This window comes from Pongo pygmaeus, chromosome 3 (assembly GCF_028885625.2).
Source record: "Pongo pygmaeus isolate AG05252 chromosome 3, NHGRI_mPonPyg2-v2.0_pri, whole genome shotgun sequence".
NCBI lineage: Eukaryota > Metazoa > Chordata > Mammalia > Primates > Hominidae > Pongo > Pongo pygmaeus.
In genome coordinates this window covers 36999221-37019188 of record NC_072376.2, presented here as the reverse complement: position 1 = coordinate 37019188, position 19968 = coordinate 36999221, and the positions used below count along the sequence as shown (strand labels likewise).

General features: G+C 42.6%; 1 protein-coding gene across 1 annotated transcript in view; it reads left to right on the top strand.

Annotated features, from left to right (window-relative positions):
- Positions 1 to 19968, top strand: part of RELL1 (RELT like 1) — a 73762-nt gene that overhangs the window by 30441 nt on the left and 23353 nt on the right. The window contains exons 2-5 of the mRNA XM_054485618.2: positions 4800 to 5024; positions 6868 to 6939; positions 15801 to 15858; positions 19207 to 19443. Of these exons, the coding sequence (XP_054341593.2) occupies positions 4800 to 5024; positions 6868 to 6939; positions 15801 to 15858; positions 19207 to 19443 (592 nt within the window). The remainder of the gene's footprint in view (positions 1 to 4799; positions 5025 to 6867; positions 6940 to 15800; positions 15859 to 19206; positions 19444 to 19968) is intronic.

Below are 19968 nucleotides of genomic sequence, written 5' to 3'. Positions count from 1 at the left end.
CTATTCCTTATAATGCACAACAGGGCTGTCCAAAAAAACTTTCTGGGATGGTGGAAATGTTCTTTATCTGGCCTGTCCAGTATGGTAGTAGCAGTTAGCCACACATGGCCACTGGGCACTTGAGATGTGGCTAATGCAACTGAGGAACTGAAGTTTTAACTTTATTTAAATTCATTTGGCTTAAATTTGAATTTAAATAGCTACATGTGGCTAGTGGCTATCTTACTGAATAATGCAGGTCTTTTATGATTATGACTAAAATACAGTGCCCACCTTTTTGTAGACACTCTTCTGAATGCTTTACATATTAATATTGTTTAATCTTCACAGTGACACCATGCAGCCGGCTTCCAGTTACTATTGCTGTATAACAAATAACCCCAAAGCTTAGCGGCTGAAAACAACAATCATTTCTTTTGTTTAAGGTTTTGTATTACAATTTGGGCAGGGTTCATCAGAGACAGCTCTGATGCCCCATGGAGCATCAGTTGGGACTATAGGATCTACTTTTATTGTGGCTATTACTGGCTGATAAGTTGATGCTTGCTATTTTCTCTCCACAGGGAAGCTTAGGCTTCCTCACAGCATGGTGGCTGGGTTCCAAGAGCAAGTGCCCCAAGAAACTGGAAGTGGAAGTTGTCAGTTTCTTATTGCCTGAGGCTGGAAAGTGATAATGCATTACTCTCAACACATGCTGTTGGTCAGGGAGAGGAGAGTGTAAATGTAAGGGGAGGAGATACAGACCTCACCTCTCAGTAGAAGCAGTATCAAATAATTTTGAAGCTGGAAACCAAAAAGTATCTGAGACAGATCTCAATCAATTTAGAAGTTTATTTTGCAAAGGTTAAGGACATGCCCAGAGAAAAGGATCTCAAATCCACAGGAACAATCCGTGGTTCATGCCATTTTCCTAAGAAGATTTTGAGGGTTTCAATACTTAAAGGGGAAAGAGGGAGCAGATGTTCACATTACTGAATCTACCTGGTGCAAGGGAAAAGGAGTGGGCAGGGTAATAGTCAATTATGTCAGTCAGTCAGCACTTTACCTAAGATAAGGTAAGCATGGTGTAGCTACCTGTGCAGATACTTAACCTTTTATCGGTAGCTATCTGCCTAAGAACAAAAGGAAACGCAGTTTCTTGAATGACTCAGCTTTCAGTTTAATTTTTTCCTTTTGGCATAGTAAATTGGGGTCCGAGATTAGATTTTTATTTCACAGGGCCATCTTGTAAAATTATCACAGATTAGTCACATTCATTTTGATCCTTTTTACAGAGAGGAAACAGAGTACAGAACAGTTAAAATTACTCGCCTAAGGTGACATGTCTAGTATGTGGCCAAATAACATGTCTGTTATTTCTGCCAGGTCTGAGCTTTTAATCTGAGTACTATATTGCATCTCCTTATAATTTATATGCTTCACTAATGTAGATTCATATCTTCAGTTTTTCGATGGCACGATAATTATGAAATTAAGTGAATGACACATGTTTGTAAGTCGCAGAGCTCTGTAGATATATAGTGTTTGTTAGGGGTTGCCACATGTCAAATTCACGATGAAGACACCGTCTCAATCACCTGATTCAAAGGGAGGTGTTTGGCTCCAATTCTGAGCCCCTCTGCTTTCATCCCTGTTTCCCATTGTCCGCCCCCAGAAAGAATTTATTGTCACCCCCAGATTGAAACAGACAGTGATTCTGAGTAAAGCTCCTTGATCTCAGCATGCTGCCTACTTCACCTATTCTTGTTGCATGGAATATGTGTTATATAAAGGGATTAATAAAGAAAACTTATTGTTTTAGGACCATAGAAGGTATTAAATAAATGTTTCTGGTTTTTACTGAAAATAAGGCATGAGGTTAAACCCTAACTTAGATGGTATATTGCATATATTTAGGGATGTATTTATTATGTTGATTCTTCAGGGAGAAATCAGAAAACACAGGCTATTTCAAATTCTGGAGGTTGTCTGATAAAGTAATGAATGCAACCTCTTAAAAACCTAAGAAACCAATTATTTCCTTTCATGTTCAAAGACAATGGATATTTCCATGCGAAAGAGAGGTAGCCTTTGTTCTATGGCCTCTGGTTTGCAAATAAACTTCTGTTTGATATTGTTTGTTTGCTGCTGTGATGAACTGTGCTCATTTCATACCAGGTATATTGTCCCCATTATAATCATTATGATGCAGGAGTTTTCTTCTCGGTCACTTTGTAAACTGGGGACCTCCCGGCTGGCGACGCCCTGCCCCAGCCTCGACGCCCTGCTTGGCCATGCTGGCGTGCTTCAGCTCGCCTGTGGTATAGCTTGTACCCACTTTCAGCAGTTCCCAAGCTCTTGTAGTGCACCCAAGAAGAATGAGGATACACGACACATTGAAGGGTGAGGAGGGTGGAGAAGAACTTTATTGAGCTATGAAAATGGCTTTCAGCAGAGAGGCAATGTGGGGTTTGGGGGAATGGTTCCCCTACTTGAAGTTCCTCCTGTGTGGCTGGGTCTGGGGCCTTTTATGGACTCAGAATGGGGAGTGCGTGCTGATTGGTTTGTGAGGAAAGCGCACCAAACAGGAAGACAAGTTCTCCATCTGGTCTGAGGATTTAACTTGTAGCTTGGCTTTTAGGCTTTAAACTTCTTCAGCATGGAGGTGGGGTTTCACCAGGGACCCAACCCTGTCTGCCTGGGCATTTGACTGCCTCCTGCCGCTCTCAATTACAATACGGATTCTTTTCTCAGCAAAATTCTCTTGAGAAAGCTTATATTTAAATGTCTCTAGCTTTCCAATTTCTGGGTTTCTTGAGCGGTGTGTGTGAACCTCCCTTGATGTAGAAAACCTCGTTTTATCCCTTCAGAGTCAGGATATTCCAAATACTGAAGCTTTGTTTCAGTCAAACCCCACAGTTTTCTTTGGTCCTCATCTACCTGACTCCCGTCTTCATTTTGTACTTCTGTCCTCATTTTTCCATGGCATGGTGCTGTGCTGATTCTTTTGCTACACAGTATGTTCTTCCTGAACTCCTGGCCTCAAGTGATCCGCCTGCCTTGGCCTCCCAAAGTGTTGGGATTATAGGTGTGAGCCACTGTGCCTGGCCTAAATATTAATAGTGGTAGCTAACACATTTATAGTGCTTACTGTGTGACAGGAACATATATAAGGCTAACTTTTTAATACTTTTTAATTTAATTTAATTTTTTTTTTTTTTTGAGACAGTCTTGCTCTGTCACCCAGGCTGAAGTGCAGTGGTGCAATTCTTGGCTCACTGCAACCTCTGCCTCCCAGGCTCAAGCGATCCTCTCACCTCTGCCTCTCAAGTAGCTGGGACCACAGTTGTGTACCCACAATGCCCAGCTAATTTTTGTATTTTTAGTGGGGACGGGGTTTCACCATGTTGCCCAGGCTGGTCTCGAACTCCTGACCTCAAGTGATTCACCCCTCCCCCTCCACCCCCTACAGCCTCCCAAAGTGCTTTGATTACAGGCGTGAGCCACCGCACCCAGCCCAGTATGTTCTTCCTGCGATCTCAGTTGGCCACATCGTATAATTGTGTGCTCCAGGCTCACTGCTTTCTGGAGTCCCTGTGGCACCCCTGCAGGCTAAGATATCAAACTGCCTCTCATATATATATTCATGTGATACTTTGACATGTCTAAAGGCAAAAACTTCCCCTTTTCTCCAAAAGATACCCACTTCAAAGCTTCCCTATTCTTGAGGTCATAAAGTAGATCCCCACTGTTCTTTTCTCATCTAGTGCCCCGTGTTTTCCTTCCGCAGCATTTCTCACAATCTGTCACAATCTGCCCATGTATACTTGTTTAATGGCTGTTTCTGATGCCATCGTATACGAGCCTCAAGATGGCAGGGGCTGCGTTATGTTGTTCATCACTCTATCCAGTTCCCACCCAGTGTGGTGCTTGTCACATAACTGGCATGCATTCAATGTTTATTGGGATTAGTGAACAAATAAACAAGTGCACTCACTTCCATTTTTATGTTTGCACCCCGGGCCAAGATCATGATGCTATCCCTGACTTTTCCCTCTTCTTCATACTCTAGATCTGCTAGTTTACTAAGTCCTCCTAGAATGTAAGCTGCATGAGGACAACAAATCTCCACCTGTTTTGCTCAGTGTGATGCACTTGCATCACAAGTGCCTAGAACGGTGCCTGGCAGGTGGGTGAATATTTGCTATGTTGCTTGCTAGTTTACATGTAATAATTATTCCATCTTTATAACAATCCTAGAAGGGTGAGTAGGTAGTATTTGTATGCCGATTTCATAAGAAACCAAGGCATCAAGATGTTGAGTTCTTGTCCATTGTCACACAGCTGCTAAATGGTGGAGCTGGGAATTGAACTTGAGTGTTCTGAGGCCCTGCTCTTAATCACTAAGAACTGTGCTATAATGTAATGTAGTGTTTATGTAATATTTGTAATGTTACATGTAATGTTTATGTGTTCATTCTGTGCTTCTAATGTTACATGTAATGTTTATGTGTTTATTCTGTGCTGGTCATTTCACTACAACCCTGTATACTCATTCCACAATGAAGAAGAAGCTGTCTTCAAAGCATGTTTTAAAAAATGACCCAGCACAGGACTCGGTTCATGAGTAGCAGAGTTAAACTCAGACTGTTTGAGCCCAAACCTGGGCTGTCTTGTGCCTGTGCAGCCGGACCCACCAGTCTGCATGGCCTGCGGTTTCGGGAGCAGACCCTGACTTACTGTGGACATTACCTGAGAGTCATTAGGTTTTTCTTGCCCTGGACAGACATCTAATGCAGCATGCATGTTTCTTTCTGTAGACAATGGGAGCAGCCGCACATTGCACTCCAGAACAGAGACGACCCCGTCGCCCAGCAACGATACTGGGAATGGACACCCAGAATATATTGCATACGCGCTTGTCCCTGTGTTCTTTATCATGGGTCTCTTCGGCGTCCTCATTTGCCACCTGCTTAAGAAGAAAGGTTATCGTTGTACAACAGAAGCGGAGCAAGATATCGAAGAGGAAAAGGTTGAAAAGATAGGTAAATAACCAGGGCTCTTTTTATTGGGGGTGAGGAGACAGTTTTTAAATATGAAACCAGTGATACATGCTTTCCATCTCTCTGAGGCAGAATGATCCATTTTAGTGGCAGGTGGTACTGTGTAGTGTAAGTGCAGATTGTGCAGTGATCACACCTAGTTTGAAAACTTGCTTTCATTACTGAATACCTGCCAGATAGGGCACGCTTTCTTGCCCTGTGGCCTTAGACAAGTTATTGTGTGCTCTGAATCTCTGCCATGTATAATTTCACTTAGATGTATTTTTAATTAATTTAATCTTATTCATTTGACATTTTAATTTAATTTCAACGAGGAAAATAATCCTCCCCTTTTGGGGTTTCTGTGAAATTTAGAGGAAAGATGCATTTGGTATTTGGAATATATTACTACTCATTAAATATTAATCCTTACTATTATTATGGAATCAGATTCGAATAAGTGAGAAGGAAAAATTAAAATAGGTCTCCCCATGTTTGTGATGTTACTTTTGCTGGGAGAGTTCTATCTTAAATATTTGTGATTGGAATTTGTGTTTATTAAGTAAACGATCGTGTGCACAGTGCAGAAAAAGGTATGGCAAGAACTGGTGCCTTAGTACTAACTTCAGGCTATCTCATCTGTTTCTCCTAATGTGGAGTCATAAGGTAGTGTTTAGAAAAACCTGGGAGACGAAATCCTGTTTTCTCCACTGATGTTTCTTTCTCATCATCTTTAGGGATGTTTCCTGACTTGGGCCTTGAGTTGTAGTAGGTGACTCCCCCTATTCCTTTCAGCCCCGCTAAGAGCAGTTTCTGCAGAAAGGTGACATTGGAGTAGGTCGCCCTTCAGGCAAAGCAGGGCTGGCTGGAGGGAGGTTCCTCGTTCCTTGCCAGCTTGCTGGACTGTTGGTTTTTCCCACCCCCACTGACCTTTGAGGCTGAGAAGGAACAGGATTGCATGATGAGTCACGTATGAGCCTGTGAGCAAACCAAAGCCAAGTGTTTGTCAACAGAAAGTGGAGCCTCCCCCTCTCCTCCTTCCCAGATGCTCTGTAGGTTGGCTTAGGAGCCAGCTTCTGAGCTGTCTAACCAAACGTGCATGTTCACATGGAGGAAAGCTGACCTTTGGATGGAGAAGGCATTGTCCAGGTAAATGAGTAGGACATTGCACACCTTGATGCATTCTCTGTGAACTAGGTTGGAGAGTTTCAACCCTCCCTCATTCTCCTTATTGAAGCAAATTTTGCAGATTGATTTCAGAGTGGTTTGCTTTTTTTCCCAAAGACCATCATGTACACTCCTGGTACAGAGTCCCCAAAGTAAACTGAGTTTGTGGACACATAACCAAGCCCTGAATGTAGGTAATTTGGAAGTGTATTTCAGAGGATAGAGCAGTCTGATGAACATGGATGAATTATGATCCAATTTAAAAAGGAAATTAATATTGTAAATTGATATAGTAAGTCTGCAATTAAAATAAAATCCAAGGAGAATCTTTTTCTTTTTTAATGAGCTTTCTTCCCATTTCTTATAAGGCTTTAAGGAAATGATGAGAAAGAAATAATAATGAGGACTGGTACAAATGCATTTTCAAATTATTGTCTTGGAAGGTGAGTGAGTATTTGAACCTCAGAAGAGATAGATGGACAGCTTTGATACTTTCTCTTTATGCTTGTTATGCATTAGGAAGTTTGGTGCTGGAGGGAGAAAGCCTAGAATTGTAGCACCATGGGTGGTCTCCTGAGGCTTCTGGAAACTGTTCAGTGAGATCTTGGGTTCTAAGATTAATTGACTTGATGCTGGTGACCAGTTGTAACCTGTTCTCCCCTCCTCTTTTCTCTTTCAGAATTGAACGACAGTGTGAATGAAAACAGTGACACTGTTGGGCAAATCGTCCACTACATCATGAAAAATGAAGGTGTGAGCATTTTAGTGTTCCAAAACAATTCAGTATTCCTATCCTTTATTAAAAACCTGCTTCGAAGAGTCAAGATTTATATAGACTCTCTTATTGACTTCACCTAAGCTTTCTAACACCTCAGCTTCCAGCGTTATTCAGCTACGCAAGTTTCACATGAGTGAGTTTTCTAAGCGCGAGTTGGTCTAAGTGTTGCAGAGACCCAGCCCTGGAGCTCTGTCAGCTGGTGTTCAAATCCTGGCCTCACTGCTTACTGGTTGTGTGCATTTTGGGAAAACTACATTGCCTTGTTTCATGAGGTAGAGTTTCTTCCTGTAAAATGAGGATAATAATAATTACCTCAGCCTGGCACGGTGGCTCACATCTGTAATCCCAGCACTTTGGAAGGCTGAGGTGGGAGGATTACTTGAGGCCAGGAGTTCAAGACCAGCCTGGGCAAAATAGTGAGACCCCATCTCTTCAAAAAAAGTAAATAGCCAGGCATGGTGTCACATTCCTATGTTCCCAGCTACTTGAGAGGCTGAGATGGGAGGATCACTTGAGCTCAGGATTTCAAAGCTGCAGTGAGCTGTGATCACACCGCTGCGTAACAGAGCGAGACTCTGTCAAAAAAAGAAATAATAAGAAATAATAATAATAATAATATTTACTTCACAGCATTATTGGGACATAGCACACATAGAGTGCTCAGTATGGTAAGTACTCAAATATTGTCTGTTCCTTTTTCATGCGCTTAAAAAAATTGTGGTAAAATACACAGAAAATTTAGTACTGTTACCATTTTAAAGTGCACCCTTCAGTGAGATTAAGCACATTCACAGTGTTGTACATGCATCTCCACTGTCTAGTTCCAGAACTTTACATCTTCCCAAACTGAAGCTCTGGACACTTTAGGCAGCCACTCCCCATTCCCTCCTCTCCTGTCCACTGGCAGCTGCTGCTGTGCTTCTGTTTGTCTATTCTATGTCATCCTTTCTCCAGTGTTAACACTTTTACAAAGTTGAACTTTTATGAAATTTAGCATTTTTTCACCCTGAAATGTATTCTAAATTGTCATCTTAAGTGGAAGATTAATTTAATCTTGAGTAAAGAAACTTTAGGGTCATTGTTCTGAGCACTGGTTATTCCCTCGATAGCACACCGTGTCCTCAGTGATATTTAAGGTGTGTGGGATTCCTTGCCCACTTACTCAATAGCTGTGGATTCTCACACTTTGAATTCTCACGACAATTTAAAAGAAAACATTTCCCCTGGGCTTTGTCTGTGCTTTAGTCAGCGTGGACTCGTGGACTGTGCCCTGATGATAGAGCTGAGACATTTGTCTAAACATTGAAATACACCACACTCATCAGTAAATACCTGCTCCTCTGCCCTCAGGCCCTGCCCTGGGCACCCCACACTCCCAGATCCTCACTACTCCACAAGAGCACCTGCCTGCCCAGCCTGTTTGTCAGTTTGACTCTCTTCAACTGTTTTTGACTTAGAGAAACAGCAGTTTCATATGGTTGAGCATAATTTTCATTGCTGTTTTTAGAATGTGCTTTATGCTTTTGGCATAGATCTGGGTGCTTTATATACGTAATCTCATTTAATCCTCAAAACATCCCTATAAAGTTAGTTCAATTACACCCATTTTACAGATAAAGAAAGAAGGTTCCAAGTAGTTAAATTCACATGGTTAGTGAGCAGCCCAGCTCTGTCTGTCTGGTTTCAAATTCAGCATCCTTTTCAACCACACAATATTGTCCCTCCTGTCTTCTAATATGCAGTTGTCAATTTCTACAGTCTATAAAATCAGACAACCAAACTTATTCGGATGATGTTTAAAATAACAAAAAAGACCAGAATACTTGGATTTTGATCTCTGTCTTCCAGAGACCTTCCTTCAGGGCACAATTCAAAGAACAGGGCACAGTTCAAAGAAAGCACTCAAGAACAGGTGATACTGTTCCTGAGTACTCAATCATGGATGTTTCTTTCACATGAAAAAAAGTGCTTTTGAATTTGCCCAAGCAATGCATGACTATGTCCTTGGCCTAGAAGATGTACCCATTCTGGAAGTGTGCAGCATAAGGCGTGGATGACCCCCTCACTGCCTCTGTGCCTTTCACATTCCAGACTGCCTTTTGTGGCTGTGGGGAGCTTGCAGGCCTTTGGGACCCGGGCTTCTGAAAGCTGGAGCAGTTGCCAAATTTGTGATGATGCATGAAATGGGTTACTGGCAGTTGAATCAGTTGAAATAAGTAAACTGTGAGAAACTTGCCAGGGGCTGAAGTTCTCACGTATCGACGTCATAGCACTCATGAGGGTTTGCTATGTGCTGGGCCTGTTCTGTGGGCTTTCCAGGGATGCTGTGATCTCGACATTTTCTTCCCATGTTATAAACTGAAGCCGACCGCACTTAACTAAGTTGCCAATGTTGCACCGCTGGAAAGTGGCGGAGCTGGGATTGGAACTCAGGTGTTCTGGTTCCATAGTCTGTTATTTTAACCACTTACTATAGTACCTCTGTCCAGGTGTCATGAAAGAGGGATGGAAAACTTATTCCTTTCAAAGAGGGACAGTATATAGCTGGGGTAGTTTGTAGAAATCCTTAAGCATTAACTCAATAAATTCTTCAAAGTACCGGCTGGGCGTGCTGGCTCATGCCTGTAATCCCAGCACTTTGGGAGGCTGAGGTAGGAGGATCACTTGAGGTCAGGAGTTCGAGACCAGCCTGGCCAACATGGTGAAGCCCTGTCTCTACTAAAAATGTAAAAATTAACTGGGCATGGTGGTGCATGTCTGTAATCCCAGCTACTTGGGAGGCTGAGGCAGGAGAATCACTCGAACCCGGGAGGCAGAGGCTGCAGTGAGCCAAGATTGCAGTGTCACTACACTCCAGCCTGGGTGACAGAGTGAGACTCTGTCTCAAAAAAAATAAAAAAAAATAAATAAATAAAAATAAAAATAAAAGTACCAGATGACGTAGGCCCTGTTACCACCCTATTTTGTAGATTAGGAAACAGCGACCCAGAGGATAAGACACTTGTTCAAAGCCACACAAGCAGGTATGGCAGGATGGTGCTGGCGGTAGGCACTTCTCTTAATTACAGCAGGGAAGGTGTTTGGGGTCCTTAGAGGAAGCATATTATATAATTTCCTCACTTCCCACACTCATGGGCAAATAGGGCTTTTTTTTTTTTTTTTCTTTTTCTTTTTAAATGATGTTGTTTTCCTTTTGGAAAGTAGCCTTTGTGTTTTTACTGTGCTTAGTACCAGTAGGTACCACTGAGCAGTCAATATCTGAAGTGCCATTTTTCTCGTCTCTCCTCTGCTCCCCAGTTCTCTTTGCCTTCTATCTTATTCTCAACTCCAGGTCCCCTCTTCGCCTGTCCACGCCTTCATCTGTGTACCTGCGGTTTCTCCAGGGGCCTGTGAGGACAGCTGGTGACTCCAATCCTTTGTGCAGCCCTTGGTTCCCTTCCTGGGCCCCCAAGTAATACCTAATGTTGCTGCACTCCCCTTTCCAGCTGTGGCCTCTTCAGCTTCCAGCCTGCACCAAAACCACAGCCTGGTGATAAGATGCAGCCTTGATCTCTTACCAGTTTATAACCTAGCATGTTTGAGTTTGGCTTTGAGACTGAAATCCTCTATTTTGTGGACCAAATGCATTTTTTAAAATATTTTTGTCTCAATGATTAACATAACTTTCAACTTAGTACCAATTTGGACTTCCCTGTTGATATTTTCTGTCTTTGATAAGTTGGAATTAATATTAATTTCACTTTCTAGTTTTAAAAGTGATACGTGTACCATAACTTTTCCTTTACGTTAAAAAAGGAATAAAATTAAGCACAATCTGTCTATTACCCTTTTCCCACGTGTGTTTAGGTTTTCTTTTCCTAGGTTCATGCATCCGTAAACATTTGCAATCATGATATATGAATGGTTTTTGCTTCGCATTTTAAGTTTGGCAAATGGGGTGATATTTGACCTGTACTCATGGTAACATTCTTGTTTATGGTTTAAACACATTTTGTTTTTAATGTTGGAAATCAATTTCAATTTAGATAAATATCTCTTGAAGGATGGATTATCAGCTGACCTGCTGGGCAAACACACTTTGTTTGGTTGTCTCCATCCTCACACAACACTTCTGACACAGATGTGTGGGTTTTTTCCATACTTTGCAGTTCTCCAAATCCCCAAACCCTGCAATTTAATACAGTTCTGACTCTGTCTACCTAGAGTTAGCATCAGATCCCAAAAGACTTCCCCTACTTGGGATGCCAGTTGGAAGCCAAGGCTCTGGTACTTCTGACCTATAATCTGTAAATGGCTGGGAGGAGGGATCCACAATCCCCTCCTCCGGTTCGATATTTTCCTAGAATAGGTTACAGGACTCAGGGAAACACTTTATTACATGTACTGGCTTGTTATAGAGGATGCAACTCACGAACAACAAAATAGAAGAGATGCATAGTATTGGGATGGGATGCAGAGCTTTCCTGCCCTCTCTGGGTGTGCCACCCTCCCAGCACCTGCACCTGTTCAGCCACCTGGAAGCTATCAAATCTTGTTGTTCAAGAGTTTTTTTTGTCAAGTTTAATTTCGTCCCAGAACCCTGCCCCGTCCTCCCCTGCTCTGACTTTCCTGAGGTCCCTGGGTAGGGCTGAAAGTTCCAACCCTCTAATTGCTTAGTCTTAATGATGACTGGCCCCACCCTGAGACTGTCTAGGGGCCCCACCCCGAGTCACCGCATTAGTGTAAACTCAGGTGTGATCAAAAGGTGCTCATTATGAATAACAAAAGACACTCCTATCAGGAAATTCCAAGGCCTTTAGGAACTCTGTGACAGGAACCCAGGACAATGACCAAATCCGCTGCATATTATGCCACACCTGCACTCTGACTATTTTCCTAATCCAAAGAGTTGGATGTACCGCAGTGCTAGCTTTTAATTCATCTTTCTAAATAGAGCCGAACTGAATCGTGTCTGGGTAGTCGCTGGAGTTTTTTTGCATTGTATGGATGTTTGGAAAATATCTGGGAGTCTGTAGCTGAGTTCCTCTGCTAGGCCCTTGAACTGGCTGCTTAGTAAAAATTGCAGGGAGTACTACAGATAGTCCTCAAGTGCTTCTGATTAGTGATTAGTACTTCTGATCCCTAGGCAAGAGATGCCTTTGTGAAGTTTTTGCCTTCAGGCTTCGTTTATATTTTGGCAGAAAAGATTCCTTTATAAATGACTGTTAGTACGAAGTGGGTTCTGAAACTTTCTCTGTTGATTATGCAAACATGCCATGAACCATTATTCAACCTCTGTCCCTTTGGGTGGGGACTTGGACATTGAAGGGTAGGAAGGAGGGTGTCAGGGTTAAAAGCACCCACCCTGGAGTCAGACAGACCAGGGTTTGTGTCCAAGCCTGTCACTCTCTAGCTGTGTGACTCCGGCCAGTCAGTTACGATCTTTAGGTCTCAGTCTGTATACTTGTAAAATGGGGGTGATAATTCTACCTACTGTTAAGGTCATCAGAAAAGTCCAACACATAAGATCTGTAAAGGTTTCAGGCAGTGACTGGCACGTGCTGGCGCTTACATTTTGGTGATGGCAATGTTAGTTTTTGCTTGGGAAATTTGCCTTAGGTGTGAGGAAAACTTTGAAGAGAATAGTGATGGGAGAGACAACCAGACATTTTTCTTGCCTGATTTTGGCTGTTTCATGCATATTATCAAGCAGAGATTCAGGGAGAAAAAGAGGTCTTTTCTGGAAAATACCACCTTTTGGAACATCTTCCCTTTTCTTGAGGGAGTTTCCTTGCCCTGTACCTAGCTCCTCCCATTTTGGGGAAGGCCGTGAAAGGAAGTGTAGTTGACAAAATGCCAGCAAGTGTGGAGAAAACCACCTATGGCTTAGTGTAGCTGTGAGTAATATGCAAGGAGGAGATACACCTTCAACAGAACTCAGAGTATTGCTCTTTTATGGTAACTTCACAACCAAATTAAGGCATGTGTTTCAGTCCTAACGGTGGCGTTATATTAGAAAGCCTTCTTGTAACTGGAAACCAAAAATGTTCCCACTAGACAGATTACTGAAGTTGACTCCCTGGAGGTTAGCTCAGAGACAGGGATGCATGTGTGTACATGCGGGTATGTACCTGTACATGCATGCATGTGCGTGCGTGTGTGTGTGTCCCACGTGCCACAGGGTGAGTCCTAGAGACTCACTCAGCAAACCAAGGGGATGTTTACTAATTATTCCTGAGAGATAAAGATGAGTTACAGGAATTCGTGAATAACCGAGAAACACACATCTACAAAAAGCAAGCTTTAATAATGATTTTAATATATCTTATCTTCCTGGAATTATTTTGTAATTTGATCTTTCATTTTATAGGTGGTCATCATTTTACAGGTGATTGATTTTCTCAGGCAGTGACTTAAATGTTTGATTTTAAAAAGCTCACTCCTGTATGTGCTGTTAGTGCTGTCCCTGTTTTAATACCTTTTGGTGTTGTTTTCCCTCTTTTTTATGTTTATAGTTTTGAAGTTTGGTAAATGTTGGCAGAGTAAGTATGGGCGGCAAATTACTTTATATAATCAGCCATCCATATCCATGAGATCTGCACCTATGGATTTAACCAATCAAGGATAAAAAAAAATTAGGAAAAAAAAATGGATGATTGCATCTTTCTGGACATGTGCAGACTTTTTTCTTGTCATTATTTCCCATATAAAACAGCATAACAACTATTTACATAGGATTTCCATTGTATTAGGTATTATAAGTAACCTAAAGATGACTTAAAGTGTACGGGGGAGGGGGAGATGTGTTTTATATCAGGAACCTGAGCATCTGTGGATTTTGGTGTCTGCACGGATCTGGGGAACATCCCTGCATGGATACTGAGGACTACTGTATTTTGTATACAATAAAATACAAAATTGTATGTGGGATTGTATATCCAAACCTAGTATCTGAAATAACATTATTTTTCTGAATCCTCATTTATTAGCCAAAAGAGAAATTAACTGACATTACTGGATTATACTGAAATGTGTTTTACAGAGGGAACTGTCTTCTTTATTGTGCAGGAGAAATTACTATGGATCTGTTTTCATGTTTTTGTAATGACAGGAGGTCTTATTTAGATCAAAATTTGTGTCTGAAAATGCATTTGGACATCCTCACAGATAGCTGTGAAAGGGTAAAGTATTTCTTTTGGCAAAAGATTAAGTGTTGTATTAATATTTCTTAAAAGAAAAAAGCAAAAACCCACATAATCTCAGGGGTCGCAATGGGGCAATGTGTCCCCTAAGAAGATAAAAATTGGATCGGGGCCAAAAAAAAACCCTCACTCTCTTATGTGTAAAGCACAGATATGTGTATAGTACATAACTGAATATATATCTGCTGTATTGTACATTAATGGGAAAGTCATTAGGGTAAAATAGTTGAACAAGGCTCTTGGGTGGGGTAATAATGAAAGCCAGGTTGAGAAACACCACACTGTAAGCCTGTAACTGTTAACACTTACAGCAGCAGTTGGAACTAGAATTAATATTCCTTCTCTAGAAAAGTCATTTGAATGTTGAATATTAAAGGTTGGTGTTGGCTTACATGGTAAATAGCGATTTTTATTTGTTCTTTCCTCTCTAGAGAATTGTTGTGGTTAGTCGTGAGAACAGTTCTTCAGAAATCAATTGAAAAGGTTACAAGCCAGTAATAACATTTGGCCTTGCCAATTAAATAGCCAAGGGAAACTTGAACATTCACTTCAGTCTTTTATCCTGGGGAGCATGACCACTCTACAAGGAGGCAGAAAACACATGGCGTGTGGATGTGGGTGTGGGTTGGGGGACCCAAGAAACTTAGATTAGGTTTTTTTTTTTTTTTTTTGCTTTTGTTGACAGCCTAACTTCCCATGTACAAATTTGAATTTTTTTTAGAAGTCTAAGTTAGCATATATTATATAACTTATATGTTGTGATCAATACTTGAAATTTTTTTTTTTTTGAGACAAAGTCTCGCTCTGTCACCCAGGCTGGAGTGCAGTGGCGTGATGTCTGCTCACTGTAAGCTCTGCCTCCCGAGTTCACACCATTCTCCTGCCTTAGCTTCCTGAGTAGCTGGGTCTACAGGCGCCTGCCACCACGCCCGGCTAATTTTTTCTATTTTTAGTAGAGACGGGGTTTCACCATGTTAGCCAGGATGGTCTCGATCTCCTGACCTTGTGATCTGCCCGCCTCGGCCTCCCAAAATGCTGGGATTACAGGCGTGAGCCACAGCACCCGGCCAATACTTGAAATTTTAAGATATCTGGCCAGTCAAGGGCTTATATGATCCTGAAGCTCATCTGGAAAATTAACCTTCTCTCATCCCTGATTCGATATGGGATAGAATTGACGCTACAGGAGTATTCAGAGTTTAGGGCTACTTATTTTGGCACATACAAGTTATTAGACTATAGGTCACTTATGAAATACATTTCACTATCATATTTTTCAAAGTATATTTATCAAAATTAGTTAACTGCAATGGAGCAGCGGCATACAAATGGTCCTTTAGTTTGGTGGAGTTGGTGTGGGGTGAGGGAGTGGTTTCTTCTACTTTATATTGCTATTGATGTGTAGGAAGCAATGCCTTATAGTAGATCTGCTCTCCTTGCCATAGATTCTCTGTCATTCTTACTGAGTTCCTGTGGGGTGAAAGTTATTGACAGATGGTGCCATGTTATGCAGTTATGTTGGGGGAGACCCTCCCGCCCCCAGGACCTCATCTGTGAACTGAAAGAATGGAATTAGATGTGTTTTCAACGGCTTTTCTGATGTGATTACTCATCTTATTCATTCTATTTTAATTCTTTATTTTTATTCCTTAGCGAATGCTGATGTCTTAAAGGCGATGGTAGCAGATAACAGCCTGTATGATCCTGAAAGGTGAGTGCTCCTCCCCTCTTTCTTAGTGTGACATCTTTTCAGTTACTTGCTCAGGTATGGTGCCATCTGAAATGCTCTTCTGCTGGAGCAGGTTTCCCAACTTTGACACTATAGTTATTTGGGGCCAGGTAGTTCTTTGCTGTGTGGAACTGTCCTGTGTATTGAGGATGTTTGACAGCATCCCTGGCCTTCACTCACAAGATGCCAGAGCACCCCCTGCCCCCACCCTCCCAAGGTGTGACAACCCATAATGTCTCCACACATTGTCAATGTCCCGTAGTGGGGACAGTCACTCCTGGTTGAGAACTGCTGTGTTAGAGACTAGTGATCGGAAGAAGGAAGGCATAGAGGTTAAGGGCAAGAACATAGCCTTGGAATTGGGAGATGTGGTTGAGTCCTGCCTGCACCAAAATATTAACTGTCTGTTCTTGAGGAAGTTAACTGACCACCCTGAGTTTAAGTTCCATCATCTATAAAATGGAGATCACCACAGTACCAGCTTTATAGGGTTGTTGTAAGGAATACAGAGACAGCATCCTTGGCCTCCATTCACACTGAAAGACCTCCACGAACAATGATGATTCAATGAACAAGCAGGTTTGGAGCTACCTGCTACGTTCTGTTTTTGTATTACTATTTTAGGTTATGGTTGTTGAGCAGCATATTCCTTCATAATTAATTACAGATAACTGTATTTCTATAAAAGTATTATTTCTCCAACAAGGAGCATTTATTGGATGCCTACTGTGTGTTGAGTGCTGCTCTGGAGCTGGACATCCACAGACCCTTGCCATGGAGGAACACAGTGGGGAGTGGAGACGTGTGTGTGAGGCCTTGTGGTGGAGAGCCTGCAAATGCTGTAGGACGGGTGGAGACTGAAGGCTCTGGGGGACCCCAGAGGGCCAACAGGAGTTCAGGAAGGTTCATGGAAGAGGTGCCGTCTGAACCAGGTGTGCAAGAGTTGGAGATAAGAAGGCAGGGCTAGCTGTAGGAAGAGGAAGGGCCAGAAGAAAAGCCACCACAGCATGAAAGCCTGGGACTCACCTGTGAAGGGTTCGGTCCAGGGTGGCCAGGCCAAGTGACATGGCAAAGGGGTTGGATCTTTCTCCGCTTCCTATGTGGGTCGTGCACTCAGCACACCTTAGATGTTTGTCAAACTGGCTACATTAGATGTGTGTTTTAGAAAGGTAACTCAGAGTGCAAGGAGGTGAGTTGAGGAGAGACCTAGAGTCATAGAGACAGAAGATCCCTGATTTCTCCCACATTCCAGTCCTGGCCACAGATGGCTGGTGTTGTGACCATCTTAGCTCATGGTGTCTTTGTCTCAGTCATCTTGGGGCATCCTGTAGTGCCCATCAGTGGGTTTTGTACACAGCTGGTACTTGAGAAATGCTTGTTGAATGAATGTTGTTAAACTCTTGCATTCAGCTTTCTAATATGTGGTGCTAATTTAACATTATTTTACTCCAGGAAGGTACTGCTGTGTGTTTTTATTTTAACAATTAGGAAGGCATCCCTAAAGAGCACCAGAAGACTTTTGGCTCAGTCATGTTTGAGGCGGTCTCCTCAACCGTAGGCTCTACTTCTTTTTTAAATGTGCGGGTGGCCAGTTTGCATCACCGAAAAGGCTGGTTTCTGCCATCACAGCCTCCTGTGTGTCTCTGGGGCTCTTGCCACAGGTCCAGGTGTCAGGCTGTGGGTGTCACGCCACCCCCAGTACTCCCACCTGTGCCAGAGGGCTGATTCCTGCTCAGTTTGGCTCTGTTTGGTTAGAATTCCTCCTTTTCTGCTGGGCCAGAGCCTTCACACATGCCTTTTGAAAATAGCTCACATCTGGCCTATATATTTCTGCTTTTTTTTTTTTTTTGAGACAAAGTCTCGCTCTGTCACCCAGGCTGGAGTGCAGTGGCGCGATCTAGGCTCACTGCAAGCTCCGCCTCCTGGGTTCATGCCATTCTCCTGCCTCAGCCTCCCAAGTAGCTGGGACTACAGGTGCCCGCCAGCACGCCCAGCTAATTTTTTGTATTTTTAGTAGAGATGGGGTTTCACCATGTTAGCCAGGATGGTCTCGATCTCCTGACCTCGTGATCTGCCCGCCTCAGCTTCCCAAAATGCTGGGATTACAAGCGTGAGCCACCACGTCTGGCCATATTTCTGCTTTTTGTATTTTGGATGGTCTAGCCAAATATATTCCAGATTATCAAAGTGATCTCTGCTGTTTCTGAAGCACTATACTGTATAGCAAGGTGATTAATTGCATGGTTTCTGGAATTAAACTTTCTAGGTTTGGATCTCAGATCCAGCACTTATTTGCAGTGTGATCTTGGGCAAGCTACCTCACTTCTCCCTGCCTCAATATCCTCATTGTTAAAATGAAGAAATTAATAATACCTACATCAAATATTTTATAAGGATTAATTCCATTAACATATACATATACATATAAGATGCTTAGAATACTGTTAGCTATTTAATTATGACTGTTATCAACACCGTCAACATCTGTTTTAAACATCACTTTTGATATCTTTGCCTAAAGGCTTTCCTCCTTTGATATAAAGGAGATTTGATCAAATATTTTCTCTAAGTTATCTGATAATTTGATGGAATTTGGGTTCTTCCCTTTTCCAGGGCATATATACTTAGAGAATCTCTTTGCTTAGAGTGATAGGCAGACACTCTGGTATGTGAGAAATTAGGATAATTGCATGAGAAAGGAGATCAGTGTTTTAGAAAGAAACCTAATACTTTAAAGCCAGTGTATCGCTATTAGAAGCAGTGGTTTGTTCCCAGCTAATAAATTCCATTCTAGAGGTGATAAATCACATTTCTTTTTTTTCTTCTAGAGACAGGTCTCACTCTGTCATCCAGGCTGAAGTTCAGTGGTACAATCATAGCTACTGCAACCTTGAACTCCTGGGCTCAAGTGGTCTTCCCACCACTGCCTCCCGAGTAGCTGGGACTACAGGCATGCGCCATCATGCCTGACTAATTTTTTCATTTTTTTCAGAGACGAGGTCACTCTGTGTTGCTCAGGCGGGTCTCAAACTCCTGGCCACAAGCAATCCTCCCACTTTGGCCTCCCAAAATGCTGGGATTATAGGCATGAGCTGTTGCGCCCGACCATGAATCATATTATTATTGCTTAAGATAAACTGTCATCGCAAGGTCATGAGAGCTGAGTACCTGCTGTCTGAGGTCCGTTCACAAAGTCCGTTTGTACAATTGGAAGACGTTTTTTTTTCTTTCAATTTAAACTGCTTCTGTCATCACAGGGAGAGAGATTGCCTTCGCTGGTGTTTCCTTTAAGTAACCAGTTGCACCTTTTTGTTTTCCTCCCCACCTTAGCCCCGTGACCCCCAGCACACCAGGAAGCCCGCCCGTGAGTCCTGGGCCTTTGTCACCAGGGGGGACTCCAGGGAAGCACGTCTGTGGCCATCATCTGCATACGGTGGGCGGTGTTGTCGAGAGGGATGTGTGTCATCGGTGTAGGCACAAGCGGTGGCACTTTATAAAGCCCACTAACAAGTCCAGAGAGAGCAGACCACGGCGCCAAGGCGAGGTCACGGTCCTTTCTGTTGGCAGGTAAGATCCCTTCAGATGCTTTTGGTTTGTGTGTGACATGGGTGCTCTGGTGTGTGGACTTCTGCTTACCTGTCAGATGTAGAATATGTTCTCTGTGCCTGGCTCAGGTTATATCTCTGGGCTTTTTAGATGTTTTCTGGTGTGAGTCCTAGATTTTTCCAACAACAGAAGAATCCTAAAAGGTGGCTATTGCTAGATCAGATGGGCAATGTATTAAGATAAATACCTACCTGCTCTAACAGATAAAGCCCAGATTTTCAACTGTATACAGAATAGACATTTATATTTCACTTACGGAATCCAGGGCAGGTATTGAGATATCAATGGGAGGCTCTTCAAGTACGTGTCCAGGGTTCCAGACCCCCTTCTTTTGTGGGTCTGCCAGGTTTGCCAGCCAAAGGAGCAGGTCTGTGGAAGGTTGTTCACGAGGGGTTTTGAAAGAGCTAGACCTGAAAGTGGCTCATATCATTTTGACTCACACTCCACTGGCTGGAACTCGACTACCCAGCCAGGCTAGGTTTCAGG